At 46.0% G+C, this 11934-nt stretch overlaps 1 protein-coding gene across 1 annotated transcript; it reads right to left on the minus strand.

Moving 5' to 3' along the window:
- Positions 1-6418: 6418 nt before the first annotated feature.
- On the minus strand, positions 6419-11071 carry LOC140180694 (uncharacterized). Its single transcript, XM_072221972.1, has 4 exons — positions 9371-11071; positions 8519-9208; positions 7460-8299; positions 6419-7012 (listed from the first exon to the last, which is right to left on the minus strand). The coding sequence occupies exons 1-4, from the start codon at positions 11069-11071 to the stop codon at positions 6419-6421; spliced, it is 3825 nt and encodes a 1274-aa protein (XP_072078073.1).
- Positions 11072-11934: the final 863 nt, after the last annotated feature.

The raw sequence follows: 11934 nt of genomic DNA on the forward strand, positions 1-11934 counted from the left end.
AGGCGACTGATGAGAGCGAACATGGGATGGAGAGCGAACAGATGACTGATGAGAGCGAACAGGGGATGGTGAGAGAGAAGTAACGAACGCCGATAGCATGAAGACGGAAGTTCTTGAGTGTGACGGAGGCGGCAGCAGCAGTCTCTCACTCCGCCAGACGACGACAAGATTGGTTGAGGCTAGGGTTTGCTTTCTTTGGTGGAGGCTAAGGCATTTTGCTGATGACTAAGGAAGGAGTTGGACTGTTGGAGAAGGGAGCCAAACGCGTGAAATCCCTTTTTTCCTTTCAACAAAGGAAACGACATCGTTTCTTGTAAACCGGTCGGGTCCCGGTCTGGTTTGACCGGCCGGTTCTTGGCCGGTTCAGCGATTTGTGTCCGGTTTCTAAAATAGCGATTTCTACTAGTAAACCGAACCGCCTAAACTACCGGTTTGCGGTTAGACCGGTTCGACCGGCCGGTCCGGTCCGATTTTCAGAACCTTGATTTTAATTGTTACTATTTATTTTATTTCTTAAAATATATTTTATTTAATTATTTTATATTATCATATTTGTGTGAATTATAATAAAATGATTCAACAAAATATAAAATTTTTTAAACTAACTATTTTTCGTTTTCACTAAAGTTTACATATTTTTCATTTTGATTGGCAAATAAATATTTTAAGTATTATATTGGTTTTTATAAAATTTTTTGTGTATAGATTTTAATTTTTTTTGTTAGGCACGGGCACTCTTTTTTGATAATTGGTTCTTGTAATGATCTTAAATAAATAAATTTTTTAATATTTTATTTAATTATTTTATTTTGTCATTTTTTTAATTATTTTTTAATATTTTATTTATTCTTATAATAATATTATATAGGTCAATAATGGAAGGTTTATTGAATCAAAATTTATGAAAAAATAAATTACTATTAATTAAATAAATATACAGGAGTTCTATCCATATTTATTACTATTTGGTCTATTACTTGAATCGGTTTCACTTTTATTATGAATATCTAAATATTTAAAAAATTTATTATTAACATAAACATAATTTATGTTGACAATTTAAGAGTACATTCGGTAGATAAATTTCAGATAAATAGTACTAAGAGTACATTAACATAGAGATATTGTAGAAATAATTCAAGTTAAATGGCAAACTAAATTGTAGAAAAAAAGTTAAAAAAATATACCTGAATTATCTACTAAGTTTTTTTTTTGTTACAGAGTCAAAAAATTTAATAACAAATATATTATTAAACATTGGGCATATATATTTTTCTTATAATAATACAGTTATAAAAATTTTATATTTGTATAATATTATATTAAAAAATTATTAAACTATTTAAAAATTGAGATTATAATTATTTAAAGTACGTTAAGACAATATAATAATATCTATAATAATATTATTTAGGCCAATAATAAAAGATTTTTTGAATCAAAATTTAAGGAAAAATAAATTATTATTAATTAAATAAATATAAATATTTAGGATTCCTATCCATATTTGGACTGTTTGGGAAAGACAATAATATATTTTAAATAATTATATTTTACAGTGTATAATTTTTCTTTAGAGATAAGTAATTCGTGAATATAAAAATTATATTAAACTGGTAGCATAATAATTATATTAAAATAGTAAATTTATCAATTTAAATTTATGTAGTGAAGAAATTGCCACTTCCGATATATCTATTTTTTAGAAGGAAAAGTATAAAAAAAATCGAAATTATCAACTAATTTTTTTGTTATACAGTGAAAAAATTTAAGTTACGATTATATTATTAAACATATATCTATAATTTTTTTTATAATGATACGGCGCGAGAACATTTTATTTATTCTTATAATAATATTATTTAGGACAATAATGGAAGATCTATTGAATCAAAATTTATGAAAAAATAAATTATTATTAATTAAATAAATATACAGGAGTCATACCCATATTTATTACCATTCGGTCTATTACTTGAATCAGTTTCACTTTTATTATGATTATCTAAATATTTAAAAAAATTATTCTTAACATGAAAATAATGTATGCTGAGAATTTAAGAGTACATTCGGTAGATAAATTACAAATAAATAGTACTAAGAGTACAGTAACATAGAGATATTGTAGAAATAATTCAAATTAAATGGCGAACTAAATTGTAGAAAAAAGGTTAAAAAAATATATCAAAATTATCTATTAAGTTTTTTTTGTTACAGAGTCAAAAAATTTAATAACAAATATATTATTAAACAGTGAATATGTATATTTTTCTTATAATAATACAGTTATAAAAATTTTATATTTGTATGATATTATATTAAAAAATTATTAAACTATTTGTTCGGTATCTCGGTTACCGGACGGTTCGGATCAAGATTCTGGGTGATAGGAGGGGCTCGTCAGGTCACGGTTCTTCGGTCAGATGGATGCGAGGTCCCGAGTACTTCGTGTGGAGAGGGGGGTACCACCTGCAAAGACACTCCGACGCTCTTGTCAGACAATGTGCAGGCGGAGAAAGGGGTGATGTAGAAAAATGTGACGTACCTCGGGGGAAGAGCCAGTCTTTCCCTTATATACATGTCAGTGGTGGGCTCCCCATGGGGACATGCCCATATTCTAAAGGATGCTGTCCCCTAGCTGTGTGCGAGCCGTACAAGACGCGTGTCCGGGTCGGTTACAGGATGCGTGGCCGGACCGGGTGGAGCTCGGGTCAGGTCGACCCGCGGGATCTTGGGCCAGGTCGTAACAGTGCCCCCGACGCGCCAGTGATGGTCGTGAGGGCTATTGGTGGCGCGTGATGTTCCCGTTTCGTGTGTTGTCGTTGAATCGGCTGACCGTGGGGGAGACGCGTCTCTTGTGCGCGTGTCTTTTGGTTTGCTGAGGCGTTCATTTGTCGCTTCGTTCTTCGCGCTGAGCATTAAATGCTCATAATGAGTTAAAAAACCCCGTGCGCAAAGACCATTTTGCCCCTGCCTCTTTTTGCCCTCCTTGTGGTGGTTTTTAAACAGTTTCTTTCTCTTTTCCTCCTACTCTTGCTATTTTCACCTTCCTTTCTCCCTGATATCCAAAATTTCTTGTTCGAGCCCCCTCGTGTCTCTTTTTTGCTCTCAAGTTCCTGCAACCAATTCAGGTAATTCTTGGTTCCTATTCTCTTGTGTTTACACTATGTTTTACTGCTGCGTAGTTGCTGTTTGTGATTGTTGCATGCTTGGTTTACTTTTGCCGAATGACTTTCCAATGGTGGGGGTAGATGAATTAAGGGAGGGGTACCATTCCTGAGTAGGTTTTTAGGTGATTTGCGTGATAGGCGTAGCTTTTAACCGTATTTGGCCATGATTTGAGTTTGAAAAAGTGTAGTTTCTGGGTTTTTATGGGCTCCCGACCTCATAGACTGACGGAGTGGTACCACGCTGTAGGTATGCCTCGCATTGTCTCCCGGGCTTCTGCATCTGGCGCGGTCTATGACCCGTATGCCTGGGTAACTTCCGACATAAAGGACTCGCCCAACCAAATGGATCTGGCGGAGTTGACCGAGTTCCGGCAAGCCGGTTACTTGTGTGGGGGAACAGACGAGGAGGTCAACTATGAGGCCGCTATTCCTGCCCCCAACGAGCGTATTTATGAGATCAATTTCCACTCTCCTCGTGTCCCCGATTGGATTTGGTTCTACAAATCCATGTTCACACAAGTCGGCGTTCGGATACCGCTTTCTGACTTCCAAATGGCGCTCCTCAACCGGATATCCGTCTCCCCCTCACAACTCCATCCAAACAGCTGGGCCTCAATCCGCTGTTTCGAATTGGTTTGCGAATACCTCGAGCTACCGGTGTCGGTGGACGTCTTCCTCTTCTTCTTCAATCTTACTAATCCTTCCAAACAAGGGAAAGCTAGGAAAGGGTTCCTTTCTTTTTGATCTACCCAGGGTAGGAGAATATTCGGCCTCTTCGAGGACTCCTACCATGGGTTCAAAGATAAGTACTTCAAAGTTCGCCCCGTCAAAGGTCGCCACCCCTTTTGGTTGTCGTTAGAGGGGGAGCGCCTTATCCCAACTTATTGGAGTTTTGGGGCGGGGTCGAACTCCTTCATTAAGGTGACGTATAAAAGGTTGTCACCCGTAGATAAGCAAATAGCTGATGTACTTTCTGCTATTTTTGAGAAGAACCCCGTGAACCCCCATCTCCTCATGGGTGAACGGGAGGTCGCCAGGAGCTATATCCGTGAGTTGTCTTGTTTGTTTGCCTTCATTTGTTTATTGTTGTTTTCTTTACCCGATCTGACGACTAATGCGTCTGTTGTTTGCTGTAGTGGATATGTCTGCCACCGTGACCGGACTTGAGAATTTGATGAAGACCTTTTTTAAAGCGAGTGGCGACGAGAATGCCGAAGAAAAGGATGCCGGGAAGTCGGAGAATCCTTCTGGGGAGAAGGATAATCAGGCTGTGCCTTCTCCCCAGGATACCGGCGTGTCGGAGAAACAAACTGCAGGGGCCCAGGTTTTTCCTATTCGTGAGGAGGTGCCCGTTGAAGGGCATGCATCCTTTACCCCCCAACCGGACAGTGACGTGGAGCTCATCCATACTCCCAAGAGGCGGAGGATGTCTTCCAGCCCGGAAGGGGCCCTCACTATAATGGAAAGGAACTTTGATGCTACCAAATTTATTGACTCGTAGCTGATACCCGGGACCGAGGAGCATTTTCATGGGACTGAGCTGTCCGGGCAGGCGAGGTGGATGTACCGGACCTTGCTTTGTGGAGCCGTGATAGCTCGAAAGGCTGAATTCGAGTTGTCGGGAATGGAGGCGCTTCGGAGGAAGCTCGAGTCCTCTGTCAAAGCGAACAATGACTTCAAGGTCCAAGTTGAACTGCTCCAGGGCCAGCTGTCCGAGATGGGGGGAAGGCTCAGTGCTTCTGAGGAGAAAGCGTCGTCCGTTGCGGAGAAGTTGAAAGCGTCCGATGAGACCGTGGCCCGGTTGGTCGAGCGTGAGATGACCTTGGAGGGTCAGCTGAATGCCGCTCAGGGTCAAGTCGCCGCTTTGGAGAAAGAGCGGGAACAGGCCGTCTCAGAGGCAAAAACTGCTAAAGCTGAAGCCGCAGAGCTTAAGAAGAAGCTCAAAGTGACCAAGGAGCAAGGGAAGAATGCGATCTCCATGACCGAAGAGGCCCTGAAGGCTCAGCTAAAGATCGCAGCTCCTAATTTCGACACGTCGGCAATTGGCGTATTCAAGACTATCCAGGACGGAAAGATTGTTGACATGCCGAGGAAGTGAGATCTTGTAACTTGGGATATTTTGTTACGCATTTACTGAACAACTTATTGCTCGTTTTTTGTTTTGACTCTTTATAAATTATGCTTATTCAGTCGTTTGGCTGGGTTGCCGTTTACTATATTTGTTGCCGTTATTTCTCTCGGGGGTGGGCTCACGCCCGTTTTCCCGTTTTATGTTTGTTATGGCTTTGATCGCCGTGGTCGTGTTGTCGCCGTCATTAGCTTTGGTCGTAAGGAAGATGGCCTCCGGGGTGATCAATTCCGGTCTGCCGTTTTAAGGTGCGCTCGTGCGCGGCACACGTAGGGAAGTGGTAGACAAGTACGAAAATTTTTGACAAGTAGGAGTTAATCGTTAGCTAGGCAAATTAATCAATACGGCAAGTATTTTATTAAATAAAAAGGTAAATTATCATGCGAACAGAGCAAGTATTTACTATCTGTTTAGGTTCTCGGGTCGATGAGTCGTCTGGTCATGAGTAGAACCTTCTTAGGTTACCCGCATTCCATGTTCTAGGTATTTCCTTGCCGTCGAGTCTTTCGAGCTTGTAGGCACCTTTTCCGAGCACCTCTTTAATCCTGTAGGGACCTTCCCAATTTGCTGCCAGCTTCTCTTCTCCCGGGGTCGGCACACCGACGTCGTTGCGTCGTAGGACGAGGTCTCTTTCCTCGAAATCTCTTCTGAGGACTTTAGTGTTGTAACGCAGGGCTATTCTTTGTTTTAACGCCGTTTCTGATAAGTGAGCCATCTCCCTTGTCTCCTCCACCAGGTCCTTTTCCACCGCTTCGTTCACACCTGCGAGCAGTAGCCGGGGGCTTGGCTCGCCGATTTCGATGGGTATCACCGCGTCGACCCCGTATGTTAGGCGAAAGGGGGTTTCCCCCGTGGCGCTTTGCTCGGTTGTTCGGTAGGACCATAGGACAGAAGCGAGCTCGTCAGCCCATGCTCCTTTCTTGTTGTCTAGGCGCTTCTTTAGGCCAAGTAGGATGACTTTGTTTGCGGCTTCTACTTGCCCATTCGTCTGGGGATGCTCTACCGAGGAGAACTTCTGTTTTATCCCCAGGCCAGCGAGGAATTCCATGAACTTCTTGTCCGTGAACTGTGTCCCATTATCCGAGATGACGACCTCTGGGATACCGAAACGGGTTATCACCTACCTCCACATGAACTTCCGGCAGTTGGAGGACGATATTGTGGCCAGTGGTTCAGCCTCTACCCATTTGGTGTAGTAATCAATGGTGACAATGAGGTATTTAACTTGTCCTGGGCCGACTGGGAAAGGTCCCAGGAGGTCAACTCCCCATTGACCGAAAGGTCGAGTGGTCGTCAGTGAACTCAGCTCGGAGGCCGGCGCCTTGTTGAAGTTAGCATTTTGTTGACACTTTATGCACCTTTTGACAAATTCCTTTGAGTCTTTCATCATTGTCGGCCAATAGTACCCGGCTCGGATGAGCTTCCTTGCTAGGGCTTTGCCCCCGATGTGGTGCCCGCAACACCCCTCGTGGACTTCTCTAAGTACATAGTCTGTCTGGTCGGGGTGTAAACATTTCAATAGGGGTTGGCTGAGTCCCTTTTTGAATAATTGTCCTTGTATGATCGCATATCTGGCCGCCTCTCTTCTCAAAGTTTTGGCTGCTTTCTCATCATCAGGTAACTTGCCGAGTTCCAGGAAGTTTATGATGGGATCCAACCACGAGGGGATTGACTCCGTCAGATGGAGAGCGACCGTTGGCTCCTTCACCATGCCCTGGATGAGAGACCGGTTACCCGCTCCCGGTTTCGTGCTCGCTAGTTTGGACAAGAGGTCCGCCCGTGTGTTCCTTTCTCATGGGACGTGTTGGATCGTGACCTCTTGGAACTGACTTGTCATTTCTTTGACCTTTTCCAGATATTTTTACAGGAGGGGGTCCCGGGCTTGGTAGCTTCCGTTTACTTGGGAGGTGACGACCTATGAGTCGCTGCATACTTCGACCTTCGTTGCCTCGACTTCATGGGCTAGTATTAGTCCGCTTAAGAGAGCTTCATATTCCGCTTGATTGTTTGACACAGGGAACTCGAACTTGGTCGATTGCTCTTAGATGACTCCTGCCGGGCTTTCTAAGATGACCCCTGCTCCCTCGGACGTTTGGTTGGAGGCCCCGTCTACGTGGAGCCTCCACCGTGTGCCCTTTTCCTCGGAGGGATCACCCGTTACCTCAACCAAGAAGTCAGCCATTGCCTGGACTTTGATTACGTGCCAGGGCTCATACTGCAAGTCGTATTGGGAGAGTTCGATGGCCCAAGTCATCATCCTACCAGCCAAATCGGGTTTTTGTAGTACTTGACGAATTGCCTGGTCCGTTCTCACGACTATACGGTGACCCTGGAAGTATTGCCTTAACCTTCGGGAGGAAGTTAGGAGTGTCAAAGCCAGCTTTTCTAGTTTGCTGTACCTCAGCTCGGCTCCTTGTAGAGCCCTACTCACGAAGTAGACCAGCTCCTGAGCTTTCCCTTCTTCTCTTACGAGCACCGCTGCAAGCGCTTCCTCTGTTACTGCCAGGTAGAGGTAGAGTGATTCTCCGGCCTTGGGCTTCTCGAGCACCGGGGGCGCTGCTAGAATCTCCTTGAAGTGGTTGAATGCCTCCTCGCACGCCGAGGTCCATTCGAATGCTATTCCTTTTTTCATCAGATTGAAGAAGGGCAGGGCTTTTGCTGCCGATGCACCGAGGAAACGGGATAATGCCGTCAGTCTCCCCGCCAATCGTTGGACATCTTTGATACAACCCGGGCTCTTCATCTGGAGAATCGCTTGGCATTTCTCGGGGTTGGCTTCCACTCCTCTTTGGGTGATCATGAATCCCAGGAACTTTCCTGCCTCCATGGCAAAGGCGCATTTGAGCGGGTTAAGCCTCATGCCGTGTTGCCGGAGGGACGTAAATACGCCTCCCAAGTCACTCAGGAGATCGTCTGGCCGTGTGGTTTTTGCGAGGATGTCGTCCACGTAGACTTCCACTGTCTTGCCTATAAGCTCACTGAATATTTTGTTCATCAGTCTCTGGTATGTGGTGCCAGCATTTTTCAGACCAAATGGCATTACTTTGTAGCAATAGGTCCCTCCTTGCGTTATGAACGCCGTTTTTTCCTCGTCGGGTCGGTGCATCGGTATCTGGTTATACCCAGAATAGGCGTCCATGAAGCTCAGATATCGGTATCCCGCCGCCGCGTCGACGAGCGCGTCAATGTTGGGCAGGGGGTAGCAGTCCTTAGGACATGCCTTATTGAGGTCAGAGTAGTCTACACACATTCCCCACCTCCCATTGTGTTTCTTCACCAAAACTACGTTCGACAGCCAGGTCGAGTAGTCCAGTTCCCGGATGAACCCCGCTTCAAGGAGGCTGGCCGCCTGCTTGGCCACCTCCTCTGCCCGTTCCTGTGACATCTTTCTCTTTCTCTGGGCCACTGGCTTGGCTTCTGGTTTGACGGCCAGATGGTGTGACATGAGCTGGGGATCTATCCCTGGCATGTCGGCTGGCGTCCAAGCGAAGAGGTCGGCATTGGCTCTGATCATCTCCATCAGAGGCTCCTTTAATTCATGGGGAAGGTTTCTGTTTATGAACGTGAATTTCTCGTCCCCATCACCGACCCTAAATTTTTCCAAATCCCCTTCTGGCTCAGGTCTGGGCTTATCTTCTATCCTGGCGTCCAGGTCGGCGAGGAAAACTCCTGAAGCTTCTTTGGACTTTTTCCTGAGAGAGAGGCTGGCGTGGTCGCAGGCAACCGCCGTTTCCAAGTCTCCTCTGATAGATCCTACGGATCCGTCATCAGCAACAAACTTCATCACGAGCAGCTTCGTGCTAATGGCAGCCCCCAGGTTGTTGATGGTTTTCCTCCCCAAGATAACGTTATAAGCTGTGGAATTCCGTAAGATTACAAAATCTGCCATGACTGTTCTTCGTCTCTGCCCCTGACCCACGGAGGTCGAGAGCGAGATGATTTCATCCGGCTTGATGAAGTGGTCTCCCAGTCCTACCACACCGTGCTGGTGGGTCGCCAGGTCGGCGTCTCTCAATCCCAGGGCATCGAAAATGTTTCTAAACATGATGTTTGAGTCTGCCCCCGTATCTACCAGGATTCGTTTGACGAGGCCTGTTCCGATCCTGGCCGTAATGACCATGGGTGGGCTTTCTGGTACCTCGTCGAACCATTGGTCTTCTGGGCCGAAGGAGATGGATGGGAGACTCCGGGAATGTCTAGAAGACGAGGAGGAGACCGTTAGGACCTTGGCGTCTTTTTTCTGTGCCAATTTTGACCTTGGGGCGGTATTCCTGGCCGTTACTACGTTTACCACCGTGAGGCCGTGGTCGTCGCCCTCTGGTTCTTGGCGTCGCCTTGTTGACCGGGACCTGTCCTCGCCATCGTGGTCCCGATTACGTCTCATCGGCTCCCTTATAAGGTGTGAGAAGTCGGCTAGTTTTCCATCCCTGATTGCCTGTTCCAGGGCGTCCTTTAGGTCAAAGCAGTCTTGGGTCTTGTGCCCGTAACCCTTGTGATAGTCGCAGTAGAGGTTCTTGTTTCCCCCTGTCCTGTCCTTCAGAGGTCGGGGCCTCGACAGTATCCCCTTCTCTGCAATCTGTTGGTAAACTTCGGTGATCGTCGCCGTGAGGGGGGTATAGTTAGTGAACTTCCCGACTCTGGGGACAGGTTTGGGTGCTTTGCCTGGACCGCCGTCCCTAGTGTGTTCCTTTGGCCTCTCTCTGCTTTTGTAGTGCCGGGTTTGGTTGTACGCGGGTTGCCGTTTATTGGCAGCCACGACCCGGCTAACTTCCTCATCGTTGATGTACTCTTTGGCCACGCACTGGATCTCTTGCATTGTCCAGACGGGCTTTGTGGTAAGATGTTTCTTAAAGTCCTCATTCGAGAGGCCATTCGTCAGACACAAACTCGCCACCGAGTCCGTCAAGCCGTCAATCTCGAGGCACTCGTCGTTGAAGCGATCCAAGTATTTCCTGGTCGGCTCCCCGGCTCTCTGGGTCACCTCCAGCAAATTGATCGGGTGCTTAGCTTTGACGATCCTGGTCGTGAACTGAGCTAGGAAAGCATGGCTAATGTCGGAGAATTGGGTCACCGATCCCTGCGGGAGGTTATTGAACCACCGTATTACTGGGCCAGCCAAGGTGACCGGGAAGGCGCGACATCTTACCTCGTCACCTACTCCTTCCAAGTTCATCCTGGCCTCAAAGGCCGTTAAGTGTTCCAGGGGATCTTGTGTTCCATCATACTTCATGTCCATTGGCTTGTCAAAGTGTTTTGGCAGCCGGACCTCGAGTACGGAACAGTGGAAAGGGGTCGCTCCTATTATCACGGGTCCCTGGGTAGTTCTTCTCAGTTCGACGTTCTCCCGACGCGCGTCCTCGTCGCCCCTGTTCGATGCGCGTCGCCTCTCGCGTCTGGCGTAGATGATGGGGTCTCGACTTCTTCTTCTGGCGCGTCCCCGTCCCCCTGTGCTTTCTGACTCATACTGGGGGCTGGGTGTGCGCCTTGAGCGGCTCTTCGAGTGGGAACTGGAGGGGCTTTGCTCCAGAGTGCGTTGGTCGTGTTCCCTGTCTGCTAGCCTGCATTCCAAGTCTTGCATCCTGTGGCGTAGCTCTTGCATTATCCCGGCGTGGCTGTCGCCAGTCCCTCCGAAGGGGCGTCTTTCGTGAGTTTGCGTCGTGTCCCTTGGAGGCGACCTCTGTTTTTGTCGAGTTTCCGTCGCAACGGCGCCTCCCCCAGGCACGGGGGGCGCGGCCTCGCAGCCTGTCCCAGTTTGGACTAGCACGAAGTCCATGGACGACTCCCCACAGACGGCACCAATGTTCGGTATCTCGGTTACCGGACGATTCGGATCAAGATTCTGGGTGATAGGAGGGACTCGTCAGGTCACGGTTCTTCGGTCAGATGGATGCGAGGTCCCGAGTACTTCGTGTGGAGAGGGGGGTGCCACCTGCAAAGACACTCCGACGCTCTTGTCAGACAATGTGCAGGCGGAGAAAGGGGGTGATGTAGAAAAATGTGACGTACCTCAGGGGAAGAACCAGTCTTCCCCTTATATACAGGTCAGTGGTGGGCTCCCCATGGGGACAGGCCCATATTCTAAAGGATGCTGTCCCCTAGCTGTGTGCGAGCCGTACAGGACGCGTGTCCGGGTAGGTTACAGGATGCGTGGCCGGACCGGGTGGAGCTCGGGTCAGGTCGACCCGCGGGATCTTGGGCCAGGTCGTAACACTATTTAATAATTGAGATTATAATGATGTAAAGTACATTTAAGACAATACAATATAATAATATCTATAATAATATTATTTTGGCCAATAATAAAAGATTTATTGAATAAAAATTTAAGAAAAAATAAATTATTATTAATTAAATAAATATAAATATAGGATTCCTACCCATATTTGGACCGTTTGGTATATTACTTGAACCAGCTCCGGTGTTATTGTGAGTATCTGTATATGTAAAAAATTCATTATTAAGATGAAAATAATGTAATTTGATAATTTAAGGGTATACTCAAGAAATAAATTATACATAATTGGTACGTACTAAGAGTCCAGTAACATAGATATATTGTAAAAAATAATTCATATTAAATGATAAACTAACAACATAAATTTATTAATGGGAAGTATAACTTAGAGTACCTGATAT

This window comes from Arachis hypogaea, chromosome 17, assembly GCF_003086295.3.
Source record: "Arachis hypogaea cultivar Tifrunner chromosome 17, arahy.Tifrunner.gnm2.J5K5, whole genome shotgun sequence".
In the NCBI taxonomy this organism is placed as follows: domain Eukaryota; kingdom Viridiplantae; phylum Streptophyta; class Magnoliopsida; order Fabales; family Fabaceae; genus Arachis; species Arachis hypogaea.

Coding starts and splice junctions, on each gene's coding strand:
- LOC140180694 (XM_072221972.1), bottom strand. CDS start 11,071: ATGGACTTCGTGCTAGTCCAAACTGGGACAGGCTGCGAGGCCGCGCCC. Junction 9,209..9,370: donor GCCTCGTCAAACGAATCCTG/GTAGATACGGGG, acceptor TCCGTGGGTCAG/GGGCAGAGACGAAGAACAGT. Junction 7,013..7,459: donor TGGCTGACTTCTTGGTTGAG/GTAACGGGTGAT, acceptor TCTCTCATCCAG/GGCATGGTGAAGGAGCCAAC.